The sequence below is a fragment of the Prionailurus viverrinus genome, chromosome A3 (assembly GCF_022837055.1).
Source record: "Prionailurus viverrinus isolate Anna chromosome A3, UM_Priviv_1.0, whole genome shotgun sequence".
Classification (NCBI taxonomy): Eukaryota; Metazoa; Chordata; class Mammalia; order Carnivora; family Felidae; genus Prionailurus; species Prionailurus viverrinus.
In genome coordinates this window covers 128,541,539-128,567,443 of record NC_062563.1, presented here as the reverse complement: position 1 = coordinate 128,567,443, position 25,905 = coordinate 128,541,539, and the positions used below count along the sequence as shown (strand labels likewise).

At 41.3% G+C, this 25,905-nt stretch overlaps 1 protein-coding gene across 5 annotated transcripts in view; it reads right to left on the bottom strand.

Annotated features, from left to right (window-relative positions):
* Window positions 1-25,905, bottom strand: part of CYRIA (CYFIP related Rac1 interactor A) — a 107,650-nt gene that overhangs the window by 15,680 nt on the left and 66,065 nt on the right. For all 5 annotated transcript variants that reach the window (XM_047853031.1, XM_047853030.1, XM_047853028.1 and 2 more), the window contains 2 exons: window positions 16,333-16,412; window positions 419-540 (listed from right to left, as the gene is read on the bottom strand). In XM_047853031.1, the coding sequence (XP_047708987.1) occupies window positions 419-540; window positions 16,333-16,402 (192 nt within the window). In that variant the 5' untranslated portion in view covers window positions 16,403-16,412. The remainder of the gene's footprint in view (window positions 1-418; window positions 541-16,332; window positions 16,413-25,905) is intronic.

Here is a 25,905-nt window from a genome sequence, read left to right as displayed (position 1 = left end):
TTGTTTCTGATACTGTGGAACCTACCAAAACTCTTACAAAATGCTGGAAGTCTGTGCAAACCCAGACCTCACGACTTATGCTTCAACTGTTGTCCATAGGCTTTGTATGGACGTTTCCCTTAAATGAAGTAATATACCGATCTATCCTTGTTTAAACGTCAGTCCTGTGATAACAAATGTATGACGGAGAAAAGAATGGCTAATATTTTACACGGTCTACCGCACCGTGTGTTCAGATTAATGTACTAGAATAAAAGAGGCCATTCATACTTTTTTAAAAAACACATTACCCTCCTTGTTCTTCCTAGTACACTAGGAAATACTAGGGCTATTACTTAATCTTGCTGGGTGTGTGTGCGTGTGTGGGTTTCCCTTCTCCTCCGAGGGTGCTGTCAGCTCAGTGTTATCATTGGCATACATCTCGGATCTCTGGCCCCGCGCCCTTGTAAGCTTGCAGGTCTGCGAGGATGCTCTCAGAATCCTGGAGGACGGCGCTGATCTGGTTCCATATTTCCCTCTCTCCTTCCGTGGGCTGGGCATCTGAGCAGAAGGGAAACCAAAAGACACAGAGGGCTTGTGTTTACAGACAGCTTGGGAAGAAGATTAGCATTCAGTCTACCTGATAGACAGTCCTATTTGATTCCTACAGGTTTGGTCTTTACTCGTTGACATAATAAGCTGCTAGGAAAGGAAACTAACACGATTTCTGTATGTTACTTAGTTCGAAACAGTCATCGGTCTCTCTGTGCACGTCAAACCAAGCATGTTGGAATCACTGCGGGTACTGTATTTGTTTGTGTAGAACATGCTTTTTGCACACCGATTATCATGTGCCAAGCAGTTAACTGGGTGACAGAAGAAATAAATCTTGTTTTTTGGGGTCCACATTTAATAGGAGAAGCTCCTGAATATTTCTGTTCTGACTAAAAGCTTGTGAATCTGAGTACAGACGGGAAAAGCAATCCTCCTTACATTTCCACATAAAAAATAAGCTTAAAATATTAGATAATCCTTCAGAGCCATGAGGGAGATGTATCTTTCTGGAACACAATGACACAGAGAAAGCATTGAGACTTCCCATTGAACATGAACTCAAGAAGTACAGGAGTTTTTTTTTTAAAGAGACCTGTACTGTTCATCTTTGGTCTTGACTGTAAATGCTACTCACAAGAATAAGTGACACATTCAGGCTTACATAAATGAAGAGCATATTCTAATAACCACAGAAGCATTTCCCTTAGCTCTAAATTCCCACTTGATTGCATTCCTGTAGGTCATATATGTTCTTGTCCCTTTGAGTATTTTGCGGGAGTTGGTGGGTGGATTTTGGTGGTGAATCTCACAATACCTATAAAATAGGTTGCTTGCCTGGGCTAGTGAGGAAAGTAGCCTCCACTCCAAGCAAAGGCATTGCTAATCGAAGGGGGATAGATGTCACCTCTTAAAAATTTGTTTTCAGGGGCGCCTGGGTGGCGCAGTCGGTTAAGCCTCCGACTTCAGCCAGGTCACCATCTCACGGTCCGTGAGTTTGAGCCCCGCGTCGGGCTCTGGGCTGATGGCTCAGAGCCTGGAGCCTGCTTCCAAGTCTGTGTCTCCCTCTCTCTCTGCCCCTCCCCCGTTCATGCTCTGTCTCTCTCTGTCCCAAAAATAAATAAACATTGAAAAAAAAATTTTTTTTTTTAAAAAATTTGTTTTCAAAAATCCCAGTCCTAAGGTAGTGAATTCTTTCAGGAGACCCCACTCATGAAAGGGTAAGTTAGAGTTATGTTTGTTATAACATTCCCCAGATCAAATCCCAGTTTTGACAAGTCTTGGTGGGAACACCAAGGGCTGATCCTGAGAAAGGTAATAATTCACAGGTGTTACTCTGGGAGTATAAGAGACAGAATTCCTGAGCTAGGTGACATTGAAGTAAGGTGCTGACCATGCCGGCGGGGCTTACAGGAGGGCTGAGTATCAGAGGAAGGGTTGGGCCGGATGCGGCTGCTTCTGCTTCGGCCGCCACCTGCTGGACCTACACTAATCTGAGGCCAGAGCTTTGAGAAAAGATGCCCATTTTTAGATCATTTTCCTTACCATGTCTTGCTAAGACCTAAGAGATTGGTAGAGTTACCTGGGAAATGAAGGGTGAAACTCATCAGAGTATGAGAGTTCTCTTTAGAAAGAAAAATCCCAGGTCCCTATAGACTATTCGGATATTTTGCAAACTCTGCCTTTTAGGAAAGAGATGGATTTCAATGAGAGAAGGGGTAAGGACTGAAGTGCACGTGCACCAGGGTTCAGAGAAGGAAAAGACAAGTGTGGTGTGGGAGGAGAGACAATCACTCAATATAAAGGATGGGCTTGAGCTGGCTGGCCGGAAGGCCAAGGGGAGTGCGACCTGAAGAACATGACAGGGATCTGGCAGGTTATGGTACAGATCCTAGCCTGGGAGGCAGAGGGGCAAGAGGAAACGTGTTATTCCTTTATCCTTTTCTGCCTTTCCACTGTTTCCATAAAATTCTTTGGTGCGATGATATGCATGTTATTAATCACTTTGTAGGCTATCCTTTCCTGCTTTCCCAAACTTTTCTCAAAGGATGTCCTAAATAGAAACCATTAAAACCTCATGAGCTAGGAAGCCTGTCACTGAAGACAGCATTTCAGTGAACAGAATTCCAGGGCAATATCTGAGTAAGAAGAAAGTCAGGGGAGAGAACCATGTGACAAAAATGCAGCACAGAGGTCCCAGAAAACAAGGAAAAACAAAAGCTCATTCCCTCCAACCCTCTCCTCCTTTGGATGAATAAACTGAAAAATCATCAGCCAAAAAAGGCAATTTCCTAGAAAGAGAGAGAGATATTTGAAGAGGAAGAAAAGAAAAATAGGCTGTGACCAAGATTCTGAGGGGTGAGTCTCTTCGAATGTAATTAGAAAGCAGTGTGTAAAGAAGGCACTTGGAGACCAGAAAAGGAAGCCTTCTGAACTTGGCTGTCACGGTGACTCCATCTCAGCAAATCACCCCTTGGTAAGTTTTAGACAAAACCGAATTAAAGGGAAGTGGCTGGAAGAAGACAGCCGGACAAACACAAAAACCCATTCTTCTGGTGATTAACACAAAAGGAGAAAATTTTCAGTCAGTTTTTGAAAACAGAAGCCTTTCTTAGGCGCTTCAAAAAGACTGTTTCTAATAGCGCAGCCCCAAAGGGGTCCTGGCTGCAGACGGGCAAGCTTCACTCTCGCTCCCAAGTGAAGGGACTCTTGCTGATCCAACTCAACACTGACCCTGATGTGACCATAAAGAGCTGGACGAACAACTTGGGGCGGTGTCGCCTCTCTCTCAGAGGCGGCAGATTTGGGGCTTCAGTGAAGCAGGTTCCATCATACAGTAACCCTCTCCCGGCACCACAGTGACCTATGAAACAGGACCCCCGGTCACAGCCTCTCTCTCTGGGGAGATGTTTCTTTTGGCAGATGTCCTGGTGTCTTCATAAAACACGTTTCTCATATGGCCCCATTTAGCAGGGGTGGGGTGGGATGGGAGAAAGCCAATCCATCAGTCCTTCTTCATCCTGACTTAGAAATGTGTCGGCTCATTTTCTTCCATAATTTGTTAGTCTTATCGGATGCCCTTTTTTTTTTCTCCTTCCCCTGTCATGGAACCGAAGTCCCCTCTTTCAGCTAACAATGAGGCCCTTGATGCTGGCAGCATGGTCCCTACCTTCTGGGGACTCAAATCACAAGTGGGGTCAACTTCCAGGGTGGAGAGTACAGACTGGGAGAAGCTCTAATCTGTCTATTTTGCTTTTTCAAATAGAAAGAGGACGGTGTAACCCTAAGTGACATTCGGCCTCGGCTCATATACCTATGGAACTTCATGATTCGCTCTACTTTGATCCCCCAGCTAAGTGATTAGACAGCCAGGACTAATGAACGAGAATCTGATCCATTAGGCTGCGGGACTCTGGCCTTATTTGTTTCGTTAAACCTCCAGGACCTAGGGCAATGCCTGGTACATAATGTCTGCTCAAGAAAGATTTGCTGATTCAAAGAACTGAATGAATGATTTGTCACTCACACTATGTCTTATGACGATTTTTCTGCTTGTCTTTGTATTTGGACATCTTTGGAGACAGAGTCTATATTCTTATTCTCGGTGCCTCCATATGTCCTACCCATTGGAGACACTCAGTGCGTATGTCATGACTCAATAAATAAATGAGGACGTTGACCAGGCGGTAGAGAATGTGAGTGTTGGGAAGCAGTAAAAGAAGTGAAGATCGTGTTACTTCTGGATCCTCTCCTCTGTCTCTTCTTCCCAAATGGCTTCTATACTGTTACCTCTCTCTCACTGTTATTGTTTATCTATCTATACCTATATCATCTATATCTATCTATATCTGTATCATCTATATCTATACCCATATCATCTATACCCATATATACCATATATATCTATATCTATATATATATATATCTCTCTCTATATCTATATCTATATCTATATATATCTCTATCTCTATACCTCTATCTCTATCTCTGTCTCTCTCTATATCCATCTACCTACAATCAAATTGGCTGTTCGTACTTTCATTAACACTTGTGTTTTTAAATCATCCATCATTTAGCTACAGCCTCAATGTCTCTTCAGTGTGGTTAATACACTATTAGGATATTTGTTGAGTGAAAAACCGCACTGAAGTTGACCATCCCAAGTTTAAGGCTGTTATCACTTATTTTCCAGAATATCCCTTTAAGAGGCTTTGGGGTCTCCATATTCAGATTCAGTTGGTACCCATGTTTTAAAAATGTATGGTGTCTTCAGATGTCAAAGAGAAACATCTTGCAAAATTGGTGATTGAAAAGGTCTGCTGATATTCAACCTATCAGCCACCTCCTAAAGCACTTGCTGAGTGAACAGGAACTCTGAATTATGGGTTTTTTCTATTTTTAACACAAAGATTGACCTTTTGTCAAAGGTACACACACGTGCATATGCCCACCAATAACATTATTGATGGAAATGAGTCCTTATTGTCAGTGGTAGCCGGTGAATCTCTCGGTGATGTTTCTTCCGAGAATCACATTCTAAAATTCTAATCATTGTCAATTATTTCATTGCCATTGAGAAGAATAGTTACAGCAGGCTGGGCTGCTCTAGTCTAACAATAAAGCTGTTAAAAAAAAAAACTGTGATTTACACTGGCAATTTCAGAAACCAATACTTTGAGGGGCCCTGGAACAAGCCTATCCAGGCCATTCCCCAGGGAATGATTTAAACCCCTGTTCTGGACTTGCTATTGTGGAAGGTATGAAAATGTATCATGTGCACTGTGACCTTGAATACATTGTCAAGAAATCACTGAATTCCAAGTGCCTAGAATTTTTAATGGAAAAATACCCTCTATCAATGAAGACAGTGAAGCAGTATTCATTTTGTTTGCAGGGGATCTATTTATCCTCCTCGGGCTCAATTTGCTAGTAATTATGGATATCAACAGCCAGGATTCTGGTGTCACTGGGGTCAGGTGGAGGCTTTGCCATGGAGGACTGTGATGTTTACTGAGAGTAGAATGCCTAACATTCCACCGTGTGGATGGAGAGGAAGGTGGCTGAGTGCTATGCTTGTCAGGAAGGAACATCTTTGGTGAACATACCCCAGGGCACAAACCAGGCTGTCAAATCAAAGTGTTCTTATCTTTGTAAATCAGCCAACAACACACTCTGTCTTCACAAGCATCGGGAACACACATACCTTCTCTTAACAACCTATTCAGGACTGTATGGAAAATCTGACAGAGAATCAAACAAATCAACTGAAGATAATGTGAGTAGAAGACACAATTTATTTGGAGATGTCTTTGGCTTTGAAGGAAGCTCTGGCCTTTCATCAATAGGATATATTGCTATCTCTGCACCTCGCCAGCTGTTGTATAAACAGTGAAGAAAGGTACAGCACAAAGATTTGCCCAAACCATAGATTAAATCCATAGCTCTTCTTTTCCACCACGTCCTTACTTCTCTGCCCCTCGCCCCTTCAGGATAAACGAAGATACACAGCTAATTATCTATGATTAACACTTGGGGATATAAAACAGCAATGATTTACAGCAGAATGCTAACTGCTTACAGAAACCCCATAAAATTGCAAAGATCCATTGGAAAATGTGTGTAACTGGGCTGACATATTTATTTGTAGAGGAACATTAGTCATCCTGCACCAGAGCCCAGAGCCCTCTCCTATGGAATTTCCGATGAGGTCCTGTATAAAGCAGGAAGGGTTGAAGCTTGAAGGCTCATCTACTTCAGCTCCATGCAGTGGGACCCCTGTGATGTCACAGGAGGAGGGAACTCAGAGGACAGAGATTTTTGAGCCTTAGTTCCTACTGTCACTTTCGCCACTCACTGCATATGAGACCTCAGGGCCAATCAGTTCATCTTTCTGGTTCTCAGGTTACTTCTTGGTAAAAGGAAGGACATTGACAAGAGCCCTGTCCCCTCTCTAACTGGTCTTGTTGGGATTATGACCTGTAGACCCGCAGAGGATGTTGACAAAGATATAAAGCATTTAAAAAGCAAAAGTGCTAGAGATTTCATGAATTTAATGACCGGATTTCTATGTTGGCATAAATAAATTGCTTTCCAGGTCTGCTCTGTTGGTTTTTGTTTGTTTGCTTCGCTTTTAAAGTGACCAGGAACATCTCCTATCTTCCCCCCTTTCCTCTCCCCAAATTATCTAGCCTCTTCTGAACAGCCTTAGCAGAAGTGAGGGTACCAGAGACGGAGATGTGAAACAAGACCTCAGTAGTGGCAGGGGGTGGCCTGCATCAGCAAAATTGTCACAGATGAGCAGCTAATCTGACATCCCTCCTCGTTTTGAAAAGTAGGAGACCATAGTCCCAATAGAGCAAAATATTCAGAGCCTTTCTGAGAGTATAATGGTTCGGAGGCTTTAGAATTGCCTTCCCAACTACTCCCACCCCCACCCCCCACCCCATGACCACTGTTATTGTTCTCGGTATGCTCTTAAAGGTGGGTTTGTCTTCTAAGAAAATCATTTCTTGGTTACCGCCTGCCAAGAAACATTTCTTCAGCTCAGCCCTAGACTTCCTGTATTTTCTCTTTTGGCTGGCCCGTCACCTGCTCTCCATTCTTCCAGGTAGGTTTCTGTACGACCTGTACTATTACTGTCTATCCAGTGCGTCTGCATCTTCTTTTCCTCGGGAAAATTATAATTTTTTTTTAACGTTTATTTATTTTTGGGACAGAGAGAGACAGAGCATGAACGGGGGAGGGGCAGAGAGAGAGGGAGACACAGAATCGGAAACAGGCTCCAGGCTCTGAGCCATCAGCCCAGAGCCCGACGCGGGGCTCGAACTCACAGACCACGAGATCGTGACCTGAGCTGAAGTCGGACGCATAACCGACTGAGCCACCCAGGCGCCCCAAAATTATAATAGTTTTTGAAGAAGCGGGCATGTTCTCCCAATGTTCCTATATTTATATGCCCTATGTCATCCCTCCATGCCTCTCTGCCTCCTAAGATCTCATCCCCACTCCTCTTGTTCCTCCTGACGCAGGAGATGCTCCGCATATAATTACTGAATTAGCATCAATAAAAAAAAAATCAAAGTTCCTAAGCTTAGACTTCAGGCCCAGCTCTCTGCTGGACACCGGATATGCAGTGATAGAAACATAAGATACCATCCAAATCTTCTCTGCAGGGAAGTTCTTCATGCTGAAGTGAAATGAAAGCAAAGACACCTAGTTGTGTAAGAAGGAATTGGAGGGCGCCAGAACAAGTAAATATGTCAGTAAATACAAAAGATCTATTTAAATTACGCACACACGCAAGCGTGCACACACATATGTGCACGCGCGCGCGCGCGCACACACACACACACACACACACACACACAGACTATTGAGAGTTTAAAATATAAGGAAAAACACCACCACCACACATGGCAAATGGGGAGTGCATAGCAGATGTCGAAGCAAAACATAAAAGGCACAAGGGTGGAGGGAGGGTGATCGGATATGCTGTGACAAGATTATTGAATTCTTTATGAAATGAAGAAGACATTTTGAAGACAGATTGCAGTAACTTAAAGATGTATATTATAATCTCTACAATAAGCCCTAAGAGGCAGAACTAAAAAGCCAACAGAAAAGATAAATGAGAGTACTGAAATTATTCTATTTAATCAATCATGTTTGAAAAGATTCCGAGAAAAACAAAGAGCAAATACAACAAATAGAAATCAACATCAAGACAGGCTCAAGTACAAACATTAATTAAATGTAAATGGGCTGCTGGCCCCAATGAAAAGGTAGATATTATCAGCATGGATGGACAGCTAGAGCCAACTAGCTTTTGTTGTTGACAAGAAGCACACTGTGAAGGTGAAGGCACAGATCAGATGGGGAAACATACGCCATACACACCATAAGCATAAAAAAGCCGTTACGGTCAAAATATAAAATGCTTGAAGATACACTTAACAAAAGATATGCAAGAGCTCTAGTAACTATAAAATACTGCTGAGTGAAATTAAAGAATATCTAAACAAATGGAAAGATATACCATACTCCTAGGGAAGAGAATCAATATCATCTAGATGTCAATTCACCTCAAATTGATCTATGGGATTTAATACCATAATAGTCAGGGGCACCTGGGTAGCTCAGTCGGTTAAGCGTCCCACGCTGACCAAGCATCCCACATGGCTCGGGTCATTATCTCTTGGTTCATGAGTTCGAGCCCCGTGTCCAGCTCTGTGCTGACAGCTCAGAGCCTGGAGCCTGCTTTGGATTCTGTGTCTCCCTCTCTCTCTCTGCCCCTCCTCTGCTCATGCTCTGTCTCTGTCTCTCTCTCTCTCTCTCTCTCAAACGTAAATAAACATTAAAAAAAATAATATCATTATAATCAGTATCTCAGCAAGATTATTTTGTAAGAATTGAAAACTTAATTTAAATTTATTTAGAACAGTAAAGGAGCTAGAGTAGTCAAGGCAATCTTGAAAAAGAACAACAAACCTGAAGGACTTACTCTTCTTGACTTTGAGACTTATTATTTGTTATATTTGGGTATTAATTAGTGAAAAAGATCAGTAAAGCAATAAGAGAGAAGAGAAGGCCCAAACATTACAGTTAACTGATTTCTGATAAGGGCATTCAAGCAATCTACTTGTGCTAGAAAAAGCTGATAACACACGAAAAAAAATAAACCTCTCTCACAAAATACACACAAATTAGTTCAAGACTGGTGACTGGCCTAATTTAAAGCTTAAGTTTCTAGAACTTCCAGAAGGAAGCAGTAGAATATCTTTAGGCCCGTCGGGTAGGCCATGATTTCTTAAAAAGGATATAGCGTGTCCTTCATACAAAAGAAAACAATCTTCAATCACACTTCATCAAAATTTAAAACTTCTGTTCACACAAAGTCAAGAAAATAAAGAAACGAGGCCCTGAATGAGTGAAAACATTTGCAAGCTATTAACTCCCAGATGACAGGTATCCAGATGTAAGGAAATCCCACAGTTTATTGATACAAAGAAAAAGAAACTCATTAAAAATGGGAAGAAGACCTAAGTGGTCAATATGGTCTAAAAACGCTAGGCAAATATTCCATAAGCATGTGAAAAAAGTTCAACATTATCAGTTACCATGGCAATGCAAATTAGAACCACAAGCGAGAAAACATCCCACAACCACTAGCCTAGCTGAAAGGAAAAGGTTGAGGATACTAAGTGTTGGGGAAGGTGTGGAACGTCTGAAGACTAAGCTGCTGGCAAGAAAGGAAATGAGTACATCCCACTCGGAAAACTATCTGACACTGTCTTGAAAAGTTGCATAGAACTGACCCGGCAAATCTACTCTTAGGTATGCTAATACAAGAGAAATGATGCCCACGAAGATTCTACAAGAACGTTCACAGCATGTTTAGTCATAGTAGCCCAAATCTGGAAGCAGTCTAGGTGTTCATCAACAGGGAATGAACACACAGACTCTCCTACAACAAGAGTATTTAGCAAAATGGGGGAACAAATTAGCATCACGTAATAACATGGTTGGATAGCAAAAATATTATGTTGAAGGAGAAGAAGATACCAAAAAGCATAGATTGTATAATTCCATTTATATGAAGTCCAAGACCTTATAGATTAGGTAAATTAATCTTCGAGATAGAAATCAGATCTGACCGGTAGTTGTTTCTGGGTGTTTGTCAGCGGCAGGGGATTGTCAGAGAAGAGGCATACTGGAACTCTCTGGAGTGAAACATCCTGTCTTGACAGAGTGTGGTATTTGTCAAAATTGCCTGAAATATACACTTAAGACTTGTGCATTTCAGTGCATATAAATTATGCCTCAATAAAAATAAATGTTAAAAAGTGGAACAGTCAGGCAAAGAAGAGAAGTTATCTATTCTGAGCAGATGGAATGGCTTCAGAATTAACCAGAAGCAAGAAATCAGATTTTCCAGAAGATGCTTATTATTATTATTATTATTGTAACAGCTTTATCGCGATACAATTTACTCATTCCAAGTATACATTTCAGTGATGTTTAGTATATTGCCATTGTTGTACGACCACCGACATCATTAATTTTAAAACATTTTCTTTATTCCTCAAGAAACTTTGAACCCATTAGCAATTCCCCATTTCTTCCCAACACCCCCAGGTCCAGACAACCACTAATGAACTTTTTATCTCTGTAGATTTGCCTAATCTAGACATCCCACATAAATGGAATTATACAATATGTGCTCTTTTGTAACTGTTTTTTTTAACTGAGCATAATTATTTCAATATATCCATCTATCAGTACTTTACTTTTTATTGCTTAAGAATATTTAAGTGAATGGACACATCACACTTTATTCGCCCATTCATGATTTGATGAGTACTTGGGTTGTTTCCACTTTTTGGCTATTATAAATAATGTTAGTATGAATATTTATGTACAAATTTCTGTGTGGGTACATTTCTCTTGGGTATATACCTAGGAGTGGAATCATTGGGTGATAGGGTAACGTTATGTTTAGTGTTTGAGGAAATGCTAAACTGTTTTCCAAGCCATCTGTACCATTTTCCATTCACACCAGCAGTGTATGAGGGTTCCAATTTTTTCACAGCCTCACCAACACTTTTATTTATTTTGAGAGAGACAGAGAGAGTGCAAGTGGGGAAGGTGCAGACAGAGAGGGAGAATCTCAAACAAACTTCACAGCCCAATGCTGGGCTCTAATTCATGAAATTGTGAAATCGTGACCTGAGCTGAAATCTAGAGTCAGAAGCTCAACCAACTGAGCCACCCAGGCGCGCCACTCATCAACACTTTCTACTCTCTCTCTGGTGAAGTGCTATCTCGTGGTTTTGATTTGCGTTTCCCTCTTGGCTAGTGAATGTTTTTTTTCCTGTGCTTATCTGTCATTTGTTTATCTTTGGAGAAACACCGACTCAATCCCCATGGAATATTTTGATAGATCAAGTTGTTTACTGAAACAGAGTGTCTTTGAAGCAAGGTGACCTTGCATAGATTTTAGTCTACTTGAACTTTGACCTGTCTTAGAGACCTTCCACTCCAAGGCAGATACTGTATGAAGGACTGAAGAAGTGTGCCATTCTAGAGTCATAGGTGTGATTAACGGCTAACTCTCTACTGCCTATGTGGCAAGGGAAAAACAGGGCAAGGAGAACTAAAAGGAGTTTTCTGTGACCAGTTCTGGAGACCTCAGCTCTGGATCTTGGAAAGGTTGCTTGGTTACATCCCCTGTCCCAAACCCTAGGGTGAGTTAATGCCTCATTTGGATGCATTAGTTAAATGTGGTTCCCAAACTGGTTAATCATCAGAACCACCTGGGAGATGTGGGCAAAAGCAGATCCCTGGAACTAGGCCACTGAATCAGAATTTTGGGAGACTTGCAGACAACTATGTAAAAACCATATCTACCAGATGTTTCTAATGATCATTTCAGTCCGGGAATCACTGGAACGATTTCACTGAAAGGCTAATGTCTGCTGCCCACTTTGGGTGCCATTAACGAGTGGATTCAATTGAACAATCATCAACAGACCTTCAGGCATACGTCTTCTGTACAGTGTCTCCCAAACCATCACTCATGCAAGATTAGGTTGCATTTTACTCCCCCTCTGTCTCCCAGCCTTCAAAGAAGAAATGGAAATATGACAGTGGAGACGGAAAAGGGGAAAAAAAAGTAGTGGGTTGAAAAATAAAACAATAAAAAAGATGTTAAGTGGTTGTGTAGAAATGTGAGCAAAGGGTATAGAACTCACTGCAAAGGTCAGACAAGAATTTAAATTAAATCTACACAACTAGAAAACCTTGGGACAGATGTGTCTAATTTTGTATTATATTTTGACCCAGCTTAATTATATCTATTTGACCCAGTTCAATTATATTCCATCACTGACTTCAAAAAGGATATTCAACACTCAAAGTAGAGGTGCCAAATTCATTTAAGCTGTTGCTACATGCTGTTTGGCCTTCCTTCCTCCCTCCCCTTCTTTCTCCTTAACTCTTTGCAATCCAGCCTCTATACTCAGAGGAATAACTCTTGAATCTGTTTTTCCAGGGGCCACTAGTAGTGGGGTAGTCACTGCCCAACTTGCCATTCCCTTTCCAAGCCTTTTCCATCCTGACTACTCTGCAACATGCGAATCCACTTACGTTCCCTCCTTCTTTATGTCTGTGATCTCCTGACTGCCTCAATCTAACGTGTTCTATTCCGTTCCTTCACAGGGCCAGCATCTGTTACTGAGGCTTTGTTTGGCGATCAGTGTTCCATGGGGCTAAGTGCTGGGTTGCAAACCTGAGCGGTAGGGTCCAGGCCTAGTTTAGTCTCGGCTTAGTGAGATGTTCTCCTTCCTTAATAGTGTAATCTCTTTTTCCTCTTTTCCAGGAAAAGTCCTCCAACTTAATCAACCTCCCTTGAAGCATGAGCACACCTAACATTCCTGCCTGCCGTGCTCTTGTCTGCTTTCTAGTTTTCCCTCAGGGAGTTCAGCTATTCTTTTTTGGTCTTGTTTTTTAATCTTGTTTTAATGTGTATTTATTTTGAAGGAGAGAGACGGAGTATGAGCAGGGGAGGGGCAGAGATAGAGGGAGACACAGAATCTGAAGTGGGCTCCAGGCTCCGAGCCATCAGCACAGAGCCCGATGCAGGGCTCAAAATCAGGAGCTGTGAGATCATGACCTGAGATGAAGTCAGACGCTCAACCGACTGAGCAACCCAGCTCCCCTCAGCTATGCGTTTTGAGGACAAACCCAATTACAGACCCGATTACGGACTGTTAGCCCTGAGCTTCTGCAACCGCTGTGGTCTAGCCCAAGCCAGCCTTCCCTTTCTGCCCGCATTTCCTTTCAGCAAGCACGTGCTATTCTCTCTAAATTGGGCTTCTTGTTCTTCAAACATGCCCTTTCCATTCCTATCCCTATTTCCACTGTTGGAAAACTCTTGCCCCTGTATGCCTACAGAAAAATCACTCATTCTTTAAAACCCATTCCAAAGGCCACCTTTTGCTGGAAGACTTCTCCAGTTCCTTCCGTAGTCTTCCGTTTCCTGAAACCAGATGCATTCTTTTTCTCCTTCTTTACTCCCAGGGTGTGGTGTGCCCTTAAGCCCCTTATTTTATCTTGTCTTGAACTATGGGCTGATATTATCTGCAAAGTAGCCTCAGACTCCATTAGGCAATGACTGTCCTTGTTTAGCTCTGTCTCTCTGACATTGTCTGCCTTACATGGATGCTTGTACCCATATTCCACATACCACTACTGAGTTGAGCTGAAATCTACAGACTTAAAGAAAAATCATGACCACAGCTGACCTTTCCTACCCTTCTGGTCCATCATCATTCTGTTTTGAAAATCACTGCTAGGAAATAGGGTTTTCAGGATTAAGAAAAAAGTATTTTTTCCATGAGATGTCTTGGTTCGCAGAGAAATAAGATGTCCTTCCCTAGTCAGAAATGGAGGTTGCTTGTGATAAGCACTTAAGGAGGATAAAAGCCAGAAACCTGTGTTCACGTTCCCATCTTCATAGTGAAGTCATCTTCACTATTGACTTCTGTCCAGTTATTTATCTTTTTAGAGTCTCAGTGAAATAATGTTAACCTTCTCCTTGGGATTGATGAGGAAATAAATAGTTTATGTATTTTCTATAAATTGATAGTTTTATATTTTCCTTAAATACTATTGCTCTAGTCCTAATGAGCCACAAGGCATGAGAACCTATTCTACATGTTCCTTGTGGAAGAAATGCTTAACCTATCTACAAATTGAGTTTCAGTACCATAAGCCACTATCAAAATTCAGGATGTTTAAATGTTTTTGTTTTTGTTTTAGCCACCATGACCTTTTTAAAAATAAGAAAAGGCTAAGGAACTATTCAAACTACAAGACTGAGCAGACCAGAGTACTGGGTCATAAGAAAGAAGGAGAGCAGCCCCTCTGCTATAGCCAGGGGCTGGGGATCCCCTGAGGAATAACCTCAGAACTCTGGTACTCCGGAGAACACCCTTTGAAAACCAGTGCTTTAAATCCCTGAAGATTTTTATTTTATCACTTGGAAGGCTTTTAAAATTAGACTTGACAAGGAACTCAATACTACTCTTTAGAAAAGCACAGAAAGCCAAGAATCCAAAAACAGGTAAATAGACAAATGGGGGCCACTGAACCTGGTAGGCAATCATAAGCAGCATGTGCAGATGTGTGTAGAATTTAGAGCTTCAAAAAAAAAGTGCAGACATTTGACTACCTTAGGTGTTCATATGCCCCCCCGCCAAGTTTTGAGTGAATGGGGTATTTTACCTCCACGTCTGTTTTGGACTTCGTACATGCTAGTTGCAACAGTGTAAATAAAATGCATGCGACAAGAAGTGGAAGGAATCAACTAAACATGCGACAAGAAGTGGAAGGAATCAACTAAACACGCAAGTAGTAATGGAGGGGGTAGGATAAGAGGTGATTTATCTTGTAAAATTCTTTAAAGTGACCAACAAATTTTCATTTTAACAACAATAGTAACAACAACAAAGATACGTATATGGGAGTTGCGAAAGTTACACCAGTAAAAAAGCCCATTCCTTTCAATGTGTCAAATCACTCTATTGTTGAGTTCCCACCTACACCGCTGGCCACCTATGCCACCTCACCAAACCTAGCCAAGCACAAGCCAACCCAACTCAACCCAACTCAACCAGTCCAACCGAACCTAGCCCAACCCAATCAAAAGCAACCAAACCATCCAAGCAATGATACCAGCAAAATGAGTTAAATCAGAAGTGAGATATCTTCATGGAATATAATCTAGATTCAACACTTTTTTTAGGACCCATGAGTTTTGGGAGTACTTTTCCTTTCCTTTCCAAGTAGCTATTTTAGACTCACGAAAGATTAGGAAAAGGCATATCTAGGGAGCAGTCATCTTTTGCTTTACTGTATCTTGAAAGGGTCTTCTAACATTTACTTAGAAAATCTCTGTTAGCAAGTTTAATATATATGCCATGAAATTCTGACTTATTTTTTGATCTAAGTAGATACTCGAAAACTTAAAGTTTAAAGCAGATTAAAGTTTGCCACAAACAGTGAATACTGGGAAAAGGAACATTTAATGTTCTTGCTATTGTAGAATTGTAATTTAGAAAAGGGGGAATACAGGAGTGAAGGTGGAACCATAAGCTTAGTTGATAAAACAAGAATGTGTCACTCATTTGAAAATATATTCAACCAAGAAAATAAACAAGATAAGAATAATAGCCTCCATGTTTATTCAGTCATAATGCACAAGCCACTTTACTTTAGAAAAAAAATTTTTTTCATAAAAGAAACATAACCTTCAAATTAAAGGGGGGTATCTCAAAATTTTGTAATAGTTTTGTGCAATCAAATAACATAAAAAACAGAGATGACTCAAAAATAATCTGTAAGCCTATTTTCTAGTTCTATAAATTTTTTTGTGTCTAGTGATATTTGTTATATTAACCTACATAAATTAGTATACATACTATTTTTCTTTAGAATATGACATAGAATTTCATAAAAATTATTAAGAAAAATACATGATGATGACTGATGCTAGCTGATGAAAGCTGACTGGTTGTAAAATCCAAGAAAACCCTACATACATTAAAAATTTTTCCTATTAGGTTTCTTAAAAAAATAACAGGAAAAGAAAGAAATAAAATGATCTTTGAAGACTCAGAAAGAACGAACGGTAACATTTGGATTTAAGTATCATATAAAATCTTTATGTTATAACTTCTCTATCAACAAGCTATTAAGAAAGTAAAAGGTTCCCGTCATTATCATTTGATTTTTGGAACTTACTTTCAAAATCCAGGAAAAAATGTGGATAGTTTTCAATTTCTCTGGTAAGGACTTTGAGCAGGTTTCCCATCCCAGCAAACCTAGGAGAGGCAATACAAAACCAAATACCATTAAAAGGATGAAAAATAGACTTTTTTTTTTTAAGAAAAAAAATAGACTTCTTAAAGGGTTGGACATATTTTACTAATTTGTGTACATCACTCTGGACTTCCAATAGCTGCATCTGATATAAAATATCTCCATACCAGATGACTAGTAACTTAGCAACTCCTTCCTCAATCAGGGTAGGATAAACATCTGTGAGGTCCTGGCTCTCCAGAAGTTAGGGATATCCAGTGTAAAACATATAAAGTATGACAGTGAGAAGAACGTCACAAGCTGTCTCTGAAGAATACACTTGTATCTTGGGTCTCATTCATAATAATGACAATTAACCAAAGAACACTCTATTCTAAGAATCAGGTACTTGGGGCGCCTGGGTGGCTCAGTGGGTTGAGCGTCCGACTTCACCCAGGTCACGATCTCGCGGTCCGTGAGTTCGAGCCCCGCGTCGGGCTCTGGGCTGATGGCTCAGAGCCTGGAGCCTGCTTCCGATTCTGTGTCTCCCTCTCTCTCTGCCCCTCCCCCGTTCATGCTCTGTCTCTCTCTGTCTCAAAAAAAAAATTAAAAAAAAAAAAAGAATCAGGTACTTTAGTTATAGGAGGGAGGGCTTAGGTGTATTTATGGGTTTCCCTTTGCCCTTCACCAAGTCCTTGAATCTTTACAGTTAATACTTCAGCATTGCTTTGTTTCCTTTCCACTGATGTGAGAACATACCATGTTAATGGACAAGCACAACAAGAGCATTATTAAAATATCTTTCCAGAAAGGTCAGTTTCTTAAAATTTCTGGAGAAAAGAGTTTAGAAAACACAGATTTACAGCTCCGGAGACCCCTCATGGCCTGTGGAGGAGGCCAGATTTCCCAGAGGTGCAACTACCTGGAAAGTCAGAAGCTCTCATGATTTGACATTTCAGTGGTAACAAGATTGGGTACTTCATGAAGTGTAAACATGAAAAGGTATTCATATTAATCCAAAAAGTTATTTTCAATGAAATTATAGCATAATTGCATGGGTGAATCAAACCAGCAGAGAAATACGAATTTGATACATATTTGCAATCCCAACTTAAAAAAAGAAAGAATAGGGAAATAGTTATTATTGAGGTAGAACACAAAATTTCTACTTCTCTCAGCTCTAGACATTAAACTATTTTCTTCAGGAGGCCACTGGTCCATTCAATCATTCGGCACCTACTCACGGAGCCACAGTTTGATGCTGGATGCTGTGCTCTTTGGAAGGCATTTCTCTAACTCACGACTCAGACACCTCAGTTTATAAAGGATCAACTTGAAAAATCATTGGACCAGTAAAAGAAAACCGCAAGGCTGCAGTTTTGTCTGCACAGGGCTTCCAACAGTGTTTATGCTGACACAGGAATTCCTAAAAATACACCACTGTAAGAAAGATGTGATGAGAGGAGAATGCTTTGTGTGAGACAGTATGCAGCCAGAAGTTCCCTTGGATGCAGAAGGTGGTAGTCTAGTCCCCATTATCCTCCCATGAAAAAACACCTGCACACATCATCCACAGTATAGGTCACTAATGTGGAGCTAGAAAAGGGACTGGGGAAGCCTGATTTCCATCCTAGTTCTGTTACCAGGGCAAGCTGCCTTACTTTTCTCCAAACCTCAGTTTTCTCATCCGTAAAACGAGTTTTTGAAATTTATCGATTTCAGGGCACTTAGGTGGCTCAGTTGGTTAAGCCTCCAACTCTTGATCTCGGCTCAGGTCATGATCTCAGAGTCATGAGACCCCACATAGGGCTCACCATTGAGTATGGAGCCTTCTTGGGATTCTCTCTCTCCCTCTCTCTCTGTCCCTCCCCCACTCATTCTCTCTCTCTCTCTCTCTCTCTCTGTCTCTCTCTCAAAATAAAATAAAATAAGTGAAATGTTATCTATTTCACTGAGTCTTGAGGATTAATGAGATGAAATATAAAATGCTTAGCACATCACGTACAGGAAGTGCTCAAGAAATGTTATGTACTACCAGTGTTAATAATGATGATGATGATACCACCATAATCATTATGATGAGTACAACAGCCTTCAAATACTTATTTAGGATTATCCTATGGAAGGTGGATTAATAGGTTGCATGCAGCTCTAGAGAAGAGAGCTGGGACACTGAAGAAATAATTGAAGAAGATCTTCATTCAGAGTCATGAAAAACAAAACATTAGAGTTGTCTGAGCATGGAGGGCTTTGCCTTGTGAAATAGTGAAGTTCCTGTAACTGGTGGTGTTTAAGTAGAAATGTGTTCTACCAGCCTGCAAAAATATTGCAAAAATGAATTATGTGTTGGGCAGAAGTTTGGACAAGATACTTCTTAGACTTCCCATCTCGTGGTATATGAATATCTGGGCATGCACATACACGTGGGTGCACACACATACACACACGTGTATGCACACACTGGGAAGCAAACACCATGCTTTGCTCTTCCAAAAAGAATCTTCCTTATTCTTCCTGTCATTTTTCTCTTCCTCCCATGCACATTTCTTTTTAAGATACCTTTGAGCAAAAGCCCTGTATGAGGTAGATCCTGCCAAATTCAGAAGCTCAGAACTGGTATAGTCCATCCCTACTGCTGAGCAACATTCACAAACCCTCCTGGGGTCTCTTGGAAAGAATCTGTTTCCAGCTTAATGAACAGTTCTACTTCAGACCTGGAGACACTTCTGGTAGTAAGATGATTCCACAGTTTAATAGCAGTCCCAGCTTCCACATAAAATGCCCTAATGGAAGTTAAATATTCTTGATTTTCCTGGTTTTGTGCTATTAACGTGTCGCAAGAGACCTGAATGGATTTAGCTGCCTCCTAAAACTCTGTCTTGCGCATGATTCTACTGTCAGACTACCTGGGTGGGAAATATGTCAATCCTTTGAAATTAGCAACAGCCTGAAAGGAATACACGTGGAGATACAATCAAATATCACTTGGCTACAGAATTCTAGATGTTCAAAAGGATAAAAGATGTTATTTAAGCTGGTTGGCTCATGTAGTCAAACATTTTGGAACATGATTCTAACATCAACTGGGGTCAATTAAGGAACTCCCAATATTCTAGATGTTTCATACCCCAAACAGGAAATGTCTACAACAATGACTGTGGAACATTATGTAGTATTAGGGGTCAAGTGCAGTCCTATGAAAGCTGCAATTCAATACACACTCTTTGAATAAGCACAGAACGATCTGAGGATTTCTATTCCTCTTCAAGGTCAACAAGATCCCACAGAAGTGTATGCTGGCTTAAGGTCTACAAAGTGAGTTAACATCACACAGACAGTCACTGAGAAGAGACCCCAGGATCCACTTGGAAGGGATCCTCACCCATGGGGCTTGCACCACAGCCCCAGCCATGACCTTCACGGCAGTGACTGCTCTTTGCAAAGAGCTCCTCCATGCATACAAAATCCATTGCTATGCAGCACGTTACTAATGAGATGGTTTCATTAATACGATGATTATTTTTAATATTTCATCTTGTTCCATAAAAGAACATAAGATAAGTTATTACACACTATTAGAAAATGCAAATACTTACATAGCACAAGTGGGGAGAAGAAAGAAATAAAAGTGGAACAGGAAGATAAAGAGCAAGTAGTATGTGAATTATAGGTCATCTGGGCCATAAAGTCTTCATGTTTACTGGAGACAAGTGTTCAATTTGGACCTGAGCTTCTGCGGGCCGGCCAAAGCAAAGGAGAAAAATGTTCTCTTTCAAGATTTGGTGTCCAGAAAATAAAAACAAATGGGTTATGCTAAAGAAGTAGAGCTTCTTGTTCTACTTCTATTTTTTTTTTTATTAAAAAGAAAAAAGGAAAAATTGATCATAGCTAAGAGACAGTTGAGACAAAGAGAAGTTTCCTATGGCTAAGAGTAGACAGAGGAAGTCATGTCTGGGGAGAAGCCAAGTCTCAGGGCTCCCGTGGGTACAGAAGAGGTTTTGCGGCCAAATGGGTGGCAGGCAGGGAAGCTTGGTGGGCAGTACGGGGCTGATGAGAAAGCGCGAACTCTGGTTTCCACGTTGTATTTGGTTAACTCCATGGCTACAGTTCTAATGTGTCCTGCTGCTGGGTCTGTCCAAGGGATGCCAGCTACTTGTCATTCTCCCCTACAGCGTGGGGACATATGCCAGAGAGAAGAGAGAAACCCAGCAGGTGCTCTGGGTCTTGTAGGAGAGCCATAACCCGAGTCCCTTAAAACAAGAATGATGATTCTGATGATGATTCTTGGTGGTTTCTATGCTGTTTATGTAAGTTCAAGGGATAGGAAAGGTCTCCCCAGTAATATAAGAGGGGGAGGAGAACCCAGTTTGAAGGAGAGCTGTATATCAAAAAACATAGATGCTAAAGTACTAAAATAATAGAAACTGAAGTCACAAAGGAGGATGGTACGAGGGATTCCAGGCATAAAAGAGATGAAGCAATAAGGTCTAGAGCGTTTTTATTACTGAAAATAGAATGTTGTCTGTATTGTGAGGTTTAGACTTACTTTAAACACACACACACACACACACACACACACACACACACACACACAACTCCTTTAACATCTTCAAAGATCATCTTAAAGTCAAGTCCTCCTGGGACTTGCTATAGCCACAGTGTGCACCTGAGTGTTGTGAGATCTGAATTCATTTCTGCAAGGAGAGTCTGGCAGGGGGGCAGCAAGGGAAGAGTCCAAGGTCTTGGCTATCAGATGAAGAGAAAGGAAAAGGACATACCAGTTGGATAAGTACTTATGAAGGGGTGGGTCCTGCAAATACGCTCTCTGACTCTTTTACTTGGGATGTCTCCTGCTTTTGGAGAATACTATCGGAAGGTGGTTCTCTTTCCATCAGTTACCACTCTGGATGGCCTTTTACTCTTAGAGACATGAGTCTTCTTCCATGGCTGGATTTTCTAGGACTGTCCCTTCCCTACCAAAGCAAAGATGTGTGGGTATCTGCTTCACTGGGTCCTTGGCATGTTGGCCTTAGCTATTGGCTGGACCTGTTTTCCCATGGCATTGCAAGCTGAGATTTACTGACAAAGAGTAAGACATAGTATTGAGAATCTGAAGCAGAGTAAGTCAAAAGAACAACATGGCCAACGGATGCTCTCAAAAGATATATAGTGTAAGGAGGAGATGAAGGAGATGACACAGAAAAAGTTGAAAAAGCTGCACAAACATGAAGAACCATCCAATTCTCCCATTTTTCCGGAGCAAGTCATTTTGGCTGTGAGACCTGGGGTCCTCATCTGCACGACAGTCCTATAATAATATCTTCTGTGCAACGTTCTTGCAAGGACTAAATAAAATGGGTGTGAAAACATTGCATATAACTGTAAAATGCCATGAAAATATTAGTTTCCATTATTCAGCATTACAACTCACGTTATGGCTTAAGATATGCAGAGAATCAAAGAAATGCAATGTCCCTGGACTCAAATAAGGTGCATTTTTCTTCATCCTTCATGTTTGGGTCTTGGAAGATTAATCGTTTCTTTCTTTCTTTCTTAAGTTTATTTATTTATTTTGAGAGAGAAAGAGAGCCTGAGTGAGAGAGGGACAGAGAGACAGGGAGAGAGAGAATCCCAGAGAGGGAGAGAAAGAATCCCAAGCAGGCTCCACGTTGCTGTCTCTGTGAGGCTCAAACTCACAAACTGTGAGATCATGACCTGAGCTGAAATCCAGAGTCAGAGACTTAACCGACTGAGCCACCCAGGTGCCCCAATCCATGTTTCTTCATGCAAAAAGCTTTCACTATCACCAGACCAAGATGGAAAGGCATTAAAAGCTAGCACTTTAAGATACCTTTCTACATGCCGAACATTGTATTTTAGATAGATTCTTCTTATTTCATCTTCAAAATATACATAGGAGGAAGATATATTTTCTAGAAGTAGAAAATTTAGGAGTATTCAGATTAAATATAGAAACTGATTAAAAATATATAAACACTTATTAAAAACCCAAAAATTCTCAGAAAACCAATATTTATGTAAGTCTGTAATAATTCGAGGCTGGGGTCTTCCGATAACTCTATAGATCATTACCTATTTCCATCACAAAAATTCCAAGCATACACAAACGCTTTTGAAAGTAGGAATAAGTAGGTCACTCTTTTAGTAAATGCTAGAAAAATCCTTGAAAATTGCAAATGTTAGCCAAATGGTTATGTCTATGACTGTGTCCCATTTCATAAATATAGCTGGAAGTTTAAGGAAAACACGAACACCTAACGACACACCAAAGTGGCTTACGAAACACCTCCACGGACAAGAAATGGAATGCCGAAGGACAAAGGGGTGACATGCAGATTTGCCAGCAGTTTAAAGGAGAGGACGTTAGGATTACTGCCCACTCAGTCCCAGGCGGCTTGGTTCCCTCCAGTGTTAGCCTTCCTCAACACTGATTCTATGATAGTGACCTATCGAAAAAGAAGGAAAAGGCGAACTCCTATTCCAAGACAAAGGACTCTGACAGCAGTTCAGTGGGAAGTTTCATTTTCCCCCTTTGTTTTTTAAAATAAAAAAAGCCACCTTTAATAATGACCTGAGGGAAACGGTCAATGACTTGTTAAACGCCCTCAATACACAGGACACGTGGGGGTGAGGTACGCAATAATGGAAGGCATGGCCTCAGTACTCAGGGGATGCCCATTCTATTGGGCAGGGAGACCGTAACCGACTTAAGAATGTGATCTACCCAGGAAGCATATAACAAATTTCTGATAAGTGGTAGGTGCTCAGAAATGTTAACTGAATGTAAAAGTAACAGTATGTACTTGGTACATCTTAAGAACCAATCAGAGACACTATAGCTTTTTATTACATTATTATACCTAGGAGGGACAAGAACATCCACAGTTTAAAAAAAAAATTTTAATGTTTATTTTTGAAAGAGAGAGAGAGAGAGCACGTGTGACAGAGTGCGAGGAAGGGAGGGGGCAGAGGAAGAGGAAGTCACAGAATCTGAAGAGGCTCCAGGCTCTGAGCTGTCAGCACAGAGCCTGACTTGGGGCTCCAACTCACAAACTGCAAGATCATGACCGGAGCTGAAGTCGGACACTTAACAGACTGAGCCACCTAGACGCCCCCAAGAAATCCACGTTTCGTTGAGTGCCCACTGTGTGCCTGGCACTATGTTTGAGCTTTCGCACACTTTAGTTCACTCAAACCTCCCAGCAACCCTTCGGCTGGCTGTCATTATCTGTACGTTTATTGGAAGAAAAAGAGGCTCGAGCGGTTAAAGCATCTTCCTGAGGACTACAGGAGAATCAAAGAGAGAGTCTGGGACCCTGAAGTCTATGCTCTTTTCCCCATAGCAGAAGACCTGGAACTTCAGACCCCCAGGAGGTCTCCGTCTGGGGACCCTGGGAGGCCACGATCTGTGGAAAGTGCACACGGGATGGGCTGTTATTGTACACGTGCACTTTCTTTTTTTGGAAGAGGGTCTACTGCTTCTGTTCCCTTCCATTCCAAAGTGGCCTGTTCCACACTAGCACCGCTCACTGGTGTAGACAGGGAGGGAACTGAACACCGCAGGGGGTGGAGTCTCCCTGAGAAGCTGGCACAAAAGAAGTGAGCTGCCCCAAGGGCGACCCTTGGGATCTGGACTGGCCCAGAGAAGCTCTCCAGCTGGGGGTGTGTGGGGGAGGGTGGGGGGAAGGGGGTTTAGAGAGGAGAGGAGAACAAAAGTCACAAGCTGGATGGTGACTCAGCAAGTCTTCCCAGTACAGAAGTCTGATTCCTCAAGGTTCTGTTACTGGTGTATAATTTTGAAGTGGGTGCTTTCATACTTTTTTCCCCAAATAGTCTCGAAGGAGGAGGGTGTTTCTCCCGTCACTCTAGGTGTGTTAACAGTGCCTGTAGAGATGGCCCTCACGTTCCTGCCAAGGGAGGCTCTCATCTCCCAAGGGTGACAATTTGGGATGTGCACATGGTGTTTTCTACGACTACTTTCTTGGCTCTGAGCACAAAACCACTTCCACGGGACTTAGCTCTAAGCCTGCTCAGTGGAAAACAATGACCGTCTGGATAAACAGTTCTCTGCTAACACACACACACACACACACACACACACACACACACACGTGTATTTTTTTTTTTTTTAATTTGGAACTCTGTTTTTATTTGGAAGAAAAAATATTGAATAATAGTATTAGCTGTATTCCCAGAGTGTAAAGCCAAATAAAACCAATCTGAGCTTGCTTTTAAAAAACGTGGCCGTAGTTTGTGAGGAAATTAATTTGTTTATTATAAGACATAACAAAGGACTCGAGCACAGGGTGCAAGCATTAGTGTGAATGCTGACTGTTCCCTGCATACAGCAGAACTTCAATACCAATCTTCATGAATAGGCACTTGGGAGATTTCTTTAGTAGCTATGACTATCTGAAAAGAGAATTCCTAAGCCAAGACCACCTTGATCAATAAAGAATAGAAGATGAGAAAAAAAATAGATCAAACAGTAGTCCTACACAGTTTTATTTTCTAATGTTTTTCTTCAGGGTCTAAGATGATAAATACCCAATACCTCTATCAGAAGGGATAGGTTCTGTTAGCATTTTAAGTGAGCCAATACCTTCAAGAATCTACAATACTTAGCATCCCTGGTACAAAGATATTAATAAATCAAAGACTTTGATTCTTTATAAGTCAGTATTTGGGGGAATAAGAAGTTCTAGTCGATCCTAATATTTTTCTGCAACATAGCATGTAATCCACAGACCAATCATGAACACAACAATGACATATTTATATAACATCTTTGTCAAAGATGCGTCTGGCCACATTCATCCTCACCAAGAGCATGTGTTAAATGTAGAAAAGGTATTATTGGACCCGTTTTACAGATCAGAACTCACGGGTCAGGTATACAAAGTATCTTTCCCAATGTCTTCCAGTTGGATTCTGGACTTCCTGATCCATAATCCCAAATGTCTTCAACAATACATTCTACATTAGAACCGGGATCATCTTTTTAAAGCTCTTACTTAACAAAAAAGCACTTTTTTGTTACACACAAAAGACACACAATACATTTGGGCCAAAGAAGGGTCCAGAATGGAGATGTCCTGCCTCTCAGTCTCACACTCTATCTACCCAAAGAGTAAATGGGACATCAAATCCATTCTTCTTTTTTTTTTGTTTTAATTTTTTTAATGTTTGTTTTTGAGAGAGAGAGAGACGGAGACAGAGAGCGTGAGCCACTGAGGGGCAGAGAGAGAGAGAGAGAGGGAGACACAGAATCCGAAGCAGGCTCCAGGATCCAAGCTGTCAGCACAGAGCCTGATGCGGGGCTCGAACTCACAAACTGCAAGATCATGACCTGAGCTGAAGTCGGAAGCCTAACTGACTGAGCCACCCAGTCACCCCTAATTCCATTCTTTAAGACATAAAAAGTACAGCTCAGTGTATTGTTGCCACTGGAGGGTTTCTGTTCCATGCTCATCAGGTCTCACCAGAACATGCTAA